Source organism: Belonocnema kinseyi, chromosome 3 (assembly GCF_010883055.1).
Source record: "Belonocnema kinseyi isolate 2016_QV_RU_SX_M_011 chromosome 3, B_treatae_v1, whole genome shotgun sequence".
NCBI classification, from domain to species: Eukaryota; Metazoa; Arthropoda; class Insecta; order Hymenoptera; family Cynipidae; genus Belonocnema; species Belonocnema kinseyi.
The window spans coordinates 1,187,533-1,201,531 of NC_046659.1; the positions used below are offsets into that span (position 1 = coordinate 1,187,533).

General features: G+C 34.7%; 1 protein-coding gene across 1 annotated transcript in view; it reads left to right on the plus strand.

Annotated features, from left to right (window-relative positions):
* The window catches only part of LOC117168932, a 139,910-nt gene that overhangs the window by 54,196 nt on the left and 71,715 nt on the right, over window positions 1-13,999 (plus strand). The window contains exon 2 of the mRNA XM_033354917.1: window positions 7,199-7,318. Within this exon, the coding sequence (XP_033210808.1) occupies window positions 7,315-7,318 (4 nt within the window). The 5' untranslated portion in view covers window positions 7,199-7,314. The remainder of the gene's footprint in view (window positions 1-7,198; window positions 7,319-13,999) is intronic.

Sequence of the window (13,999 nt, forward strand, 5' to 3'; positions counted from 1 at the left end):
ATGATGGGGAGGATGTCCCCAGTGTTGAGTCCATCTCTTCTTTGATTTCCTTCGGCTTTAACCCCTTCAAATAAAAGTATTTGATGACAGCACGATTTTCCTCAGATGGGGCCTTAAATATCAGGGCTGTCGCGTAGTGGATGAATAAGAATATACGCACAGACCTAATGATGTAGCGGGAATTATACTTTAACAACTTGCCCTAAACCTAGGACTCATAAAATAATGGATGCCCTTCTATAGATACATTCCAGTGGCCGTTTTAGAAAGCGAAGATTACATTTTATATTGGGATGTTAGTATCCAAACGGATCATTACATCTGGGCCAATCGACCTGAGATCGTGATGCGAGAAAAAAAAGGTGGAAGAGTCTTCATCATCGACATTGCTTGTCCGCTTAACCGAAATTTTCAGTCAACCAGTATAACCAAGATCCACAAATACAGCGAGTTAAGGCAAAGACCATAGCAAAAACCATATGGGGGCATGCGAATCATGCATCTATTCATCCCATTGTGATTTCGGCTACAGGTAATGTGCACGCAAGATGCACTGAATATCTTGAACATTTAGGAGTCAGTAGGGTATGGGCAGCAGCTTAGAAGGCGGTTTTATTAAACACCTGTCACATTGTAAGAAACTTTCCTGATCATCAGGAAGCAAGCGACTAAAAACCCGTAGAGTGGCAGATAGTAGCTCAAAGAAAGCATCCAGAGGTGACTGTTGTCACCTCCAACGCTCGTGACCGCTCGTAATTGTATACCTACAACATCATTGCAGGAGGTTTCAACCATCGTATTAAATTATTTGAAGTAACTTATAACATTCTAATCTCATCACGAAGAAGTGTGCAAAGGAGTGTTTGTGTACGAAACAGCGGAGGAGGTTGCTGAAAGACACGGACTTAACTTTAATATTCGCGTTGAGCAAAATGCATCAAATCTCATCTATCTCGAGCACTCACTCCTGAGAGCCCCATTAAAAAAGCACAGGAGAAAAATTTACGTCAATATCTCCTCGATAAGAAGATGCACGGCATCTTCCACAGAGATGTGGAAGATCATTCAATGTCATTTGAGCTAACTTTAGCTTTCCTTAAATATGTGTGTATAGTTAGCACACATACTATCTAGAAAGGCACAATGCGGCACTAAGAGTGCTTTATTACCATCTCTGCAACTCTTACGGCTTTAAGTTTAATATTGCTCCTCTAAATGCTCTTAAGGAAATAGAGTCAATTGTCGAGAATGAAAAGTGCCGCATATACTGCAACTTTATATTATCGACAATTGTTTCTGTTGCACACTCGAGGCCTGATATGGTTTTTCTTGACTTCGAAAAGCGAACCAAGTTCCTTATCGAATTTTCGGGACCAGGTGACAAAAACATCATAGCCAAGGAGAATGAAGAGAAAGAGAGGTATAAGGGAGTTGCGTCGATTGTACCCGGATCATTCTGTTAAACTAATTGTCCTTATCATCGGCCATCTTTGAAATTCCAAGCTCGCACTCTTTAATAGCCTGAAAAGCATTCCTGCGTGTCAACAATATGCTGAAACACTTGCGGAAGAAGTGCAGAAGGCGGTCGTTCTTGGCTCGCTCTGTGCCTTTAGGGTTAACGAGAATTTTGCTGAACCGTCGTACAGATTGCGTCACAGAATGTAACTAGCTATTTTGCAGTCGTGTTCGAAAGTGTAGTTCCAGAAAATTTGGCACTTCTTGTTTTGGAAAACTGACTCTATCACCCTCAGAGCTTTCGGCAGGGCAGGGTCACGGCCAACACCGTAAGAGCAACAAAGATAGTAATAACGCACTCTTAGGGCCGCATTATGTCTGTGGAGATACGTAGTTCCCGCGTGTGTGGGACACCCAGATAGTATGTGTCCTAGGTACTCTGCGTCTGCATGACACGGCTCTGGAACTTCTTGACATAAAATGCGGTCACGGTATACTGAGGTGGAAATGAAACCATCCTGGCACGCGAAATTGGACTCTTTTTTACCTAAATTAAGTCCTAATAATGTGATAGAAGCAAAAGTTTGCTCTTTTAACAAAAAATGTTCTTTAACCTATGCTCTCTTCACTTTTCCCTTTTAGAAAAGAAGCGTCCAGATTGATTAATACACTTTCCTTAACTTTAATGTTAAAATTCAGGTCAAGGGTCTCGAGTGCCTATTCTGCCGCTTTGTAAATGAAGACTCTTTTGACAATTATTTCGTGGTTTCTGGCCATTTTCAGGAGAGGTTTTTCACTATTTGCAACGATGTAAGCTGTACTTAGAACAATTTGATTATAAAGACACTGGAGATTCAAATGTACGCGTCCGTATTGACGGCGTGAAATGTATAATCGCGGAACAAACGAATGGACAAGTAAGCTGTTCTGCATATGCATGATGTTACTTGTGGCGATATCAAGGGCCTTAAGCTCGTGCATCGTCGATTGAACCACTTCAAATCAGATACGCATAGGTTTCTCCAATTGAAGATATCTAATAACACTTACATATACATAAATTTTCATAATTGATGCTATCCAATTTAGTAATTTCTACTTAATCATAAATATATAAATAAATATGAAATGCATAAAAGACAAATTTCTATTACTTTTCCAGAGAACGATCTTTTGACGAAAGGCTTAATTATTATTTTTGCAAAGGTTGACGTACCTGAATTAGAGATGATAACGTATAAAGTGTATACACTTACTTAAAAGCATTAACTGTTATGGTTTGAAGCAGGGAGATGAACCTTTCTTATAATTAGTTTTGTATTTTCACATTCCCTCCCGCGTCTTCTGGATCTATTTCTCAAATTCTGTGATCATTACAAAATTCGTGGATAAAATACCCAACTCTTTAATCTAAATTTTCTAGCTAGGAAGCACACTCTACTACAGATAAAATAACTGTACTCTGTTCCGCTCGGTGTAAAGAACTTTATTCTTCGCAAACATTTTTTCACGATGTTTTTGCGCTACCACCAGTCTGGTTGCATTTTATGTAAAAATATTTTGAGAAAAATGTGAGACTTATTAAACCAAGGGAAAGGTATCCTCTAGAACAGAAGTTGTAGATCAATTAAGGGCATGTGATACTTCGTCGTGTGGTTAATCAGGTTCAGTTCCCCCGGCTTTTTTTCCACGAAATTGAAAATTTTTAGAAACTGAATTCGAGGATGCTATAAAATATTATAACTGACGTCCCTGGACTCTTTTTTGAGGAATAATATCCAAAAAAATGTATTGTGCTAAATAAAAATTTTATGCATGTGCATTATTTTCAGGTTAGGTTCATTTTTTAGCTTTCTGTCATTCCGTGAATGTAGTTCTCTGTCACACCGATGCTATCGCTAAGAACTCTAGAATAATTATGTGAGAGAATTGAAACACACATAACCTCGAAATATACATACACGTTTTTAGCAAAATCACATTTGTTTGGAATTGACCGACAAAATAGTGTGCAGGGTCGTCTGTTAGCATGTTCGCTATCATTCCTCAGATTTTGAAGACGAAATATTTATTAATCTAGGATAAACGCTGCGGGAACCTAAGAATGGTAAAATCAATAATTTTCTACGTATCACATGCCCTTATAAATGCACATATTTTTCTCTACTACTATTTCTTGTATGACTAACTGTTTAAAAAAGAAGGCGAAAAATTATGCTACGAATAGAGCTACTTTAAGTACTCTATTATAAGATGATCCTGTTGCTTCCATACGATACTTAGCACTTTTAGCATATCTGTGTCCATTCCTATTTCTTGGGTGTTCTTTTCCAAGCGCTACCTGGTTTGTGGCTACCAAGGAAGAGGGTACCATGCTTATGTAGAATTGCAATATAGTAATAATATAGTAGTTATATTAAACAGATAATCTTTCATATCTGAAGGACCTATGATCAAAGACCACAGTCAATCACTCAGTCAGATATGGAATGAGAATCTGCATACCAAAATTCAAATATTTTGTTTCGAGAATGGAGAAAATTACAAAAACACGCTGGGTGAAAATCCGAGGCCCCTAAAAAAAATAAGATAATTTCAAATCGATGTCGAGGATCTTTTCGACATTGCACATGCTAACACTGTAAAATATATGATTGTAGAAGAATGTAAGCAGTTTTTAATTAACCAAAGGTTAAAGAGTCGACAAGGATTTATGTTCAGAAACGATTCCAAGCAAATTATTAGAGAAAAAAGAAGTTGCGGAACGACAAGAGGCAGCGTTGATGAAAAAGGGTGAAGCAATATTGAAATTGAACTAACTGAGTAATGCATGCAAAAAATTTGAATCATGCAATATTCATCATTTGTTCACATTTAATTTTTTAAGGTTAATTTGGCATAATTGAATCTTACATATCTTTTAAAGATAAATCTGCGGAATTGATGGAATCTACAGGCGACAGCCTTTTGGAAACAGGCTGGCTGCGGCCTTAGATAAATGTAAAATCAGTGACAGAGGTCAGTTCATGTTCTGATTGCAACAACTGAGGGACTAGCCCATGAATTCTAGGATTTGGCCATTAACCGGTCATCCATTTTGATTTTAAGAGAAAATATACGGGAAGAAAAGGCGACTGTAATTAAAAAGCAGTTAATGGACACGAAACTGCAAGCTGCTGTCGTGCACCAGGATTGTCAGTTACTTTCAGCTTAAATAGCTGCGGAGATCGTTGATCGATTTCCTGTGATTCTTTAAATGTCGATGTTGCACAACTACTTGAAGTGCCTGCACTGCTATCTGGGACTGCAAAAGAGCAATTATATGCTGTAGTGACATTCTTATTGAGTGTGGTCTCCAAGATCGTACTATAGCGTTAGTTTTCCATAGGAAAGCATCGAATACCATTATGTATAGGGAATAATTCTTAGAAGCGTTTACGAGGAAAAGATGAACAAAACTACAGATCTGACTGTGTTGATAGTTAAAACATCTCAGAACGCTTGGTCCGTAATTAATACCACTTATCCAAAATCCTTGACTTTGTCAAAGATACCTTAAAGAAACAGCAGCCTACTGAATGCGAACTGTGATATTTGTGTTTTTATTGTTACTGTGTACCTCGAAATATTGTTTTGTGTGCCTTCTGCTACTTGAACACAATATCTATATTTCAGGGTTTTGTCAAAATTTGATGAATATCAAGCTTTATTTACTCTGAAATTGTCAACAGTATCGAAAATGAAAATGGTCAATACTTTAAATTGTGAAACAAAATCATAAAATGAAAATATAAAGCGAGTAAAAATACAAATCGATGAAATCTCTGAAAGAATTAACAATGGAATAGAACAATGCGTTTCCTCCGACACTAAACGATTTTTCGAAAGATTCAACTCGAATGGTGTATTTCTTAGAACAGAACCGTCGACGCAGCATAAGGAGTAAATTTACGTTAGAAAAATAAAATTAGTGAATAAATTGAAAGTGATAATTTATTCGGCTGAGAGAGGCGTCTAGCTTGTGGAGGAGTATGATAAATTATTTACGAAAATTTTGTCATACGAGAAAAAATTGTGGATAATAATATTTACATTTTTCATAGATATACAACTTTTGTATAAAGCTGTTCGGTATATATATATTTTTTAAAATGAACAAATGAAATTGATTTTTGCCCTAATTGTATGGTTTGTTACGCGGCCATTATACTAGCTGGCGACTAAGGTCCTATAGGCCACGCACAAGGGTAATATAACAAAAATAATAAACACGTATCTGTGGGCGCCAGCCTTCATAAAGACAGTCCTGAAATTTTAATTAGAAAAGGGTACACTCCGGGGAACTTTAGCCCGAATTAAGCCAAAACGATAAAACATTTTACATGGTAGTCACGGTAGTCACGGTAAGCGATAAAATAAACTAAAATCCAAAAAAATGCCTTAAAATAGGATAGCTCGGTTCTTAGATAGAGGGGGGGGGCTTAAATAAAATTTGGCAAGATAGTTTGAAATAAAATAAGTATGATAACATACAAAAAAGATAGTTACAACTGTCCAGTAGAACATATACACCATAACGAGACAATACAAAAGCAAAACAATATCGAATATAAAATAAAATGACAAGGTCAAGGTCGGGAAGTTACAATAGGAAAGGGTCGAGACAGAGGTTACCGAAGATACCTACATCTTACACAAAAGGAACAGGCGAAGAAAGCGTTAAATAATCCATTATTAGTCACTAGGTCCAGAAAACACTCGGCCAATAAGGGATGACTAATTCTTGGCTGATGATTTGCGGACGAAGCTGCACTGCGGTTGCAGGAGAGAGGTAGGGTCCCTCAACCCTCGAACGATATCAAGAAATATACCGGCGTTAATAATTGTATATGTCTCCGGTTAAATAAATTTGTCGGAAATGCCTGTCAACTGAAAGACTTTGTGGTCATTTGGCCCCGGGTTTATTCTTAGGTTTGATTTTAAGAATTACCCTTAACGATAGTGAGAAAGAAGATTAAATTCTCCACGTTACGATAAATTGGACCGAATTGCGTATCTTTTTACGGATTTTGTGGTTAATTTGCCCATAAAGTAAATATTGCTGGTGCTTCAATTTAGCGCAATTACCTTTTTAGTATGAATTTTCGGTCATTGAATAATGTTCTATCCTTACCAGGAACGAGCCTTTGGTATGAAGATGTCCTTGAAGCCACACGGAACCAAAGAATACCAGAATCAGGTTGAATGTAGTAATATGAAGGTGTCTGAACTGTAGAGGCCTCACTTAAAGGGGTGACAGCGAATTCTCATCCACGACGCCACGGAGTGTAGAGATTCTTGAGCCTTCCCGCTCAAGACCGCAAAGTCCTCACAATTGTTATATAAATACCAAAAAAATACCATAGCGAAATCAAACTATCTTGAATAAAAAATTTACAAAACGAAATCATGGAGTGCCGAATTTTACTCGAGGTGTCTAATTTCAGTATAATTAAAAAAATTCTAATTTATTACTAGATGATTGTGATGATGCCAAACTGCAACATCACAGGCTGCTTTTTATTTTTAAGTGTCAAGGGGCACCTTTTCCCTTACTCCAGTTAAGCTGAAATTTCACAAGAATTATTTCTACATAAATTGGTACCAAACTGGAAGATAGCTTAAAAAAAATTTAACTTTTGAAAATAAGAATCACCCTATTATACAACTTTATACTTGACTTTTTTTCAATTAAACTTTTCAGTCCCGCCAGTAATCCATGTTCCCAATCAACTAGTAGGAGCTCCTCTAGGGACTGATTTAGAATTGGAATGTTTTCTTGAAGCATCGCCAAAGGCCATACATTATTGGATCAAGGATATGGGTAAGAAAAAGAATTTATGCTTTTTGTTATATAGAAATATGGGAAATGAATTGAAACTTAGGGTTAGCTTGAATCACAATTCAAAATCGACAGGTTTACGAACTGCTCATCGGTTCGATGATACGATGATCAGTTCGACCTAGATAAGGAAAACCAAGGTCAGCAGGATATAAAAAGGAAGCATTAGATGTTCTATGATGATTCATTGAAGATCCACATATTAGTTCCATCTGTATGACTTCTTAACAGCATGATTTAAGTTAATTGTCTGTTCAGAACACAATAAAGAGAGCTATGTTTTATCCTTAAAAAATTAAGCTTGCTCATAAGTTAAACGAGGACGATTTTCATAGTCGCATTGAATTTTCTAAAGATATAAAGTTTAATCAAAAAATGTCCGTACTTATTTTTTTTCAAGCGTACTTAAGGCGATGCGGATTATCCTATTCTGTGTCTGACGCACTTTAGTTCATCGTAATCACAAATATACAAAACAATTGTTGATACAGCGGATCCAACCCTATTTTTTCTTTCTTCGACCGTCTTAATTTTAAATCAGTATTTCAGTTAAATTCAGTAATATATTTGGTTTTACGGTCTATAATTTATTAAAAAATTTATAAGCGTAAACGTTGTAATAATTATTGTCGTAAAAAGGAAAGTAATGTAATATTTTATAAAAAACAAACAGCGTCATTTAAAAAAATGTTCAAAAAGAATAAAAACTTCTATTGATTGAAGCCTCAAAGATATTGGATAGGCTCCAATTATTTATGAAAATGTCACATATTTGAAACGATGTTTACAGACGGAATATACGAGACTCACTTTTAAGAAAAGTCGTACTTGCAGAGGTGACAAATATTAATAAACCTCTGCTGAAAAGGCGCGCCAAAGCTTGAGAATATAAGATTGAATGAATTAAGTTGATTTAAGTATAAAGAATGTGAAAAGGTGGAGGAGGTTAATGCATAGTGCTTTAATAAATTTGGTTTATATTCAATATTTCAGTTTTTAAATTTATTGAAGTCTTGATATATTCATTAGTAAAAATTGATTTAATGATACGTGTTTTAAAAGTATTATTTTCTCTGGCCAAGATTTTAATATCAGAAAAATCAAAAGCATGATTAAATTTCCACGAATGTTGTGACAAACCTTTGTTCAAATTGCTAATTGCACAATCTCTTTTTTTCGTAAATTCTACTTTTTAATCTTCTGTTAGTTTCACCTATATAGTGTTTTTTATAACCATTAGCATGTTCTTTAATGACATTTTCTATTAACAGCAAGGGATAATTGTTTGATTGTCAGGTAGTTTTTAATTGGTCTAAATTATCTGTTCTATATTTTACATCACTTAATTTTATGCATTTTTTTATCGACACTATTAAATATATTTAAAAGCTCTCTAATGCTGTTAGCTGGAACGATTGTAAACGTTCATCTACATAACGTTTATATAAGATTGGATTGAATGATAATCTAGATTAGGCTCTTTTTTCAATAGCTTCCAGAACCAAATTTGAAATTATGGGAGATAATGGAGATCCCATTGGAAATCCTGATAACTGGTTATAAAATTGATTTTTAAAAGAAACTGTATTATTAAAAACAGTTCTAACAGCAATTAAAATTCAATTTTTTGATTTTTTCAAGTTTTTATATAAATTCAATTTTTCTTCTACACAATCTAAAGCTCAATCCATGGGTATATTATCAAACATTGAAACGACATCTAAGGATACGAATGAATGGGTATGAGGTATTCTAATGTTATTAGGATTTTGTTTGAGATCCCAACAATTTTTTATAAACGTCTCATTTTTTCCTGAAATAGGTTTTAAAGTGTTTGATAAGTATTTTGCTAGGTTTAAAGTTGGTGATCCAATTGTGAAAAAAATGAATCTCCCCGTTAGACCTAGTTTGTGTACCTTCGGGAGTGCATAAGCCTTTGCCACAACACTTCTATGCGTGTTAATTCATCACCGTAATCACTTCAGTCGCTTACGTGCACTGTATGTTTGAAATTTTTAAGATTGTTTAGTATGCTACAATTTGACTAATGGAGTATAGAAGCGCTATTAATTTTTCTTTCAAACTATGCAAAAGTGCTTTAATAACGTATGATATATTAAGAAATACTTTTAGAAGTGAATTTTATTCCTTATTTCTTAACTTGTGATTTCATAATAATAAAAATTAAAAAAGACGGACGAAATCAAAAAAAGAAGGAAGGGGATTTGGTTAGTTGTCTTCTCAGTTTCTTTGCTTTTTTAGTTTCTGTCTAAACGAATTTTTTCTTGTCTTTTTTAGGGACAAAAAAAAGGAAAAAGTTTTTTTAGTTTTTTCTTTCAGATTGCACATGGAAACATTTTATGATGGTTGTGCAAATTTGGTCGTTAGATTCTTGGTTTTATTTTCGGTTATTTTTCACATTAACTTTATTTTTAGATGTTAAAAAGGATTCAAAATTTTATTTTTAACTCATTTAATTTGCTTAAATTTTAATTTGTCTGACTTGAATTGAAGGTCATTTCTATACTGGGGTGCCTTTTGAAAGTTTACTTGATTCTCAAGTGTTGATTCTGCAGCAGATACTTTAGCTCTACAGTGTGTGTACTGTGAGTATGCTGTCCGATTAATAGTAAACGATAATGCCTGAAGCGTATGAATAAGTATACTTGTTAGAAAATCAGTCCGTGCGAAGAACGTTACATTGAGCGAGCAACGGAAAGACCCCCTCCTACCGAACTGAGTGGGGGCGGCTAGCCAATCACGGCATAGCGCACTCAACTGGCACGGAGAGCTATTTCACGGAGAAATGGGCCTTACTGATTTCTAGGGGACCTGTAGTGAGGGACGCGCCAATGGCAATGTGGAGGGGGGAGTTGGAACTGAAGTTGGAGCCAGCCGTATTATAAATAAAATAAATAATGAAAAACGTTTGAGAGATTTGGAGCAAAACCAAACTCAACTGCAACATACTTTAGAATGCAAGGTTATTCCCTAATAAAAAATGCCTTACATATGTTATAAAACATTCCCCTTCCATGGTTTTCTCGTAGCGTTAAGGAAAGGCCTATGCAGTTCCTAAAGGATTTTTAGATTAACGTTAGTGTTACGTCCTAAAAGGCAGAAACTTACCTTGTTAAAAATAATTATTCAAAGGGTTTCTCGTTTTTGAACGAAATTTAGGATTTCGAAACAGGGATGAGAATAACTTCCGAAGGTCAAGATAACTACATACTATTCGAAAAATAACTTGAAATGCAACTGAATATACAATATTTAAAAGTTTATTAAATTTAAGAAATTACAGGTTTAAGGAAAGATAGCTAATTTGAAAATATAGAAAAGGATTATGTTAATACTTGATTTAATTTTAAAATGTACTGATATTTTTGATTTGAAAGTTGATTTGCACTGGAGTCTCACAGGTAGCAGGAACTCTCTATTCTAGATCTCCACCTTAAAATAAAGTTAGAACTTAATATTTGAGTTTCAAAGAAATAGTAAATATTTTGAGTTTTAAACTCGTTCATAAAACTTACCAATTTTTGTAGTCCAAATCGCACTTTTAAAACTGGGAATGCTGGAATATCTTAAGATCCCTTTAAAACTGGTATTTTCCTACTCGATGAGATTTGTTGTCAAAGGAACCTGTAGTATGCAGGTAGCCTCGACTCCCCTGCTGCTGCTCAGGGGTAATTATGGTTGACAATGGTATTGTCGAAAAGGGATCTTCTAATAAGGTTTCACTTATTTGAAAGGGATTTGAAATTCTAGTCGACTTCAATTCGATTGAATTTCCGAAGCACAACACTGATTCTACTTTTATTTTGAAATTTGTATTCCGACAATTTGGAAATAGTTTCAAAATAACCGGAGTCTTAATTAATATAATAGTTTTAAAAATTACTTCGTTGTACTCTAGGGCAGAGCTTCCGCCCGATTTGAAATTCGATGTTGGACTCACTTTTGATTCAGATCCTGGGTTTATATATGTTAGATTCTATTATAATCGGAACCAAAAACTTGACGGAGAGGGGACGACACAATTGATATCAATTGATTTTTATGTTTATCCAGGTGTCTATGTCTGAAGGCGTAGAATCGGGGTGCAGTACCTTGAGTTCAAGGAACTGCTCATTGTGCCACCCTCTTTAACGTTTCGTGGCTGACTTTTATGAGCAGCGGCCGAAGATTTGTAGATGAGAAATTATTGTATTTTGGCGGTGTATTGAAAGTCAACATGTACAAAATACGTAGTTTGTACAACGTTGTTTAAAATATTGATTTTAACATATTGGATAATAATACATATGCACAAGTTTGTGCGTTTTTATGATTAATAATATAAGTATAAATAACATAGTTAATATACGTCACAGGACGTGACATTAGTGCGGCCGGCGTTAGTAAAACGCAGCAAAATGAAGTGATCTTGGCTTCCTTAGAAGGTATGACCAAAGAATGCTGGAATCTCGCGTCATCTGACAGAGATAACATCGACACCTTTAATGCCAAATTTATTAGAAAATTTTGGAATGGGAATGTTCAATATGAAATTAGCAGGAAATTGGAACTTGGTTAGTAAACCGCAGAGTAAAATCACTCGCGCGGCTTATGCCATCCAAATAACAACGAATGCGAGAAATTTAATTCCACCGCCTTATATTTTGGAAATTTTAAACAAATCATCCAGACATTTTTCGTTGGACATTAGAACCGCGATATTAATAAGAGGTATACAAGATATTGAGGGGTTAGTAGAATTATTAGAAATATTCGATTTAAGTCAACCGGTTGATTTTGAAAACTACAAAGGCGGTCAATTTCCTTACAACCAAGACACAGCTAATTTTTCACAAGATCGTGGAACTCCGCGTCAATATCAGGGCTCAGATAGAAATCAGGGAAATAATTATCCGCGATAGTGAACACGTGGTAACGATAGCCAGCAATAAGGTAACAATCTTAATCAAAACCGAAACCCTAATCATAATAGTTATAATAAAGGTAGATATAAGCAAAGTTACAACCTTCATCAAAAATTTTGATCTTCACAATCAGATAGAGAATGAGTTGGTTAACAATCATTCCGGAGAATTATCTACAACTTTTAACAGAAATTTACCTAACAATCCGGTGGAAATGAAACTCATAGAAATGTCCCTAATCAAATCACTTCACCTCTAAATTGTGGCAATCTCATACCCAACGTATAAGCTACAACTTTCCAACCTAACAATCCTGAACCGTCCACCAGCCATTCCCAAAGTCCTTATAATGCAACTCGACAGCGAAACCGCTAAGCCTCGAGTTTCAAGTTAATAACATTTTAGGACGAGAAGCGGCATCAAGCTCGAGTCAATTTAAAGAAAATGTAGTAATAAAATAAATCGCTAGTGTCAAAATTCCTACAGATTTACGTAAGGAACTGTCAGAACACGAAGACGATGTAGTTAATAAAAGATTAGGTAAATGTCCAATGATAAAATTTAATATAGAAAATAAATCTGCCCAAGCTTTGATCAACACGGGCAGTGAAGTAGCATGCATATAGGAATCTTTTTACTTTGAGAACATTGTAAAATTTAGAAAATGTGAAAAACTGTCAATCGTAGGCATATCCATTATAGGTGCCACAGGCGCGAGTACTGTACGCATTAATACTAAATTACACGCGAATATTTCTATGGACGAGTTAAATAAAGTTAAATAAAAAAAGTTTAAAAAAAAGTTAAATAAATATTGTATTTTAGGCGAAGATATTTTGAAAAGATTTGTATCAAAAATTATTTTCAAGAACAACACGGTTACATTTGAGGATGCGAATCGTACAATAAAAATCTAATTAACTGAGAATGAACCGAAAAATATAAGGGTAATCATAAACCCTGATAATGTTAATGAAATTTGTCGTATACAGGGCGTAGAGGAAAATTGGATAAGCGAAGAAAATTTTGCCGATTGTATGGGAAAAAAATTAAATATAAATACTGTTGAACCTGAGGAAATAAAACATTTATCGATGGAAACAATTATGCAAAAGATAGAGACAATTGAAACTCTAAACTCGAGCGAACACCTAAAATTCAAGGAAGTTATTTTGTTATGATATTGGTGCAATAAAGGGTAGATTTATGGGACAAAGAAACTGTATTAAAAAGGGCTAAAAACGTCTAAACTCTGCGGCGCATACAACTATACCAAATTTTGGTTTTCTAACTTTGGTTTACAAAAATAATTATAGAATACGTTGGTGTAAGTATATAGAGTCGCAGTTTTACGTTAAATACTAAATCCAAAATCTTAATTATAAATGAAACATAATAAATGGAATATAAAATATTGACATTTTAAGAAGTATAATTGCACGTCTACATTATATCTGGCGATTTAAGAGTCTGTAAATAAACATCACCTGGTTAATAAAATAATTTATTGGCAATAAAATTATAAGAATCTAAAGGTAAGGTTTTTGTAAAAATATTAGCCAAATTTTTTTTAGTTGGTACCCATTCAACCGCTACTAGGTTTAAATAAACACATTGCCTTACATAATGATCTTTTAACTGCCCCAACTCAAAAAGTCATGTTTTTCGATTGTCTCTAAATTCTGGGAATATGTTCGTCTACCCAACAGTAGTTAATCCACAAACTTATAGACCAGGA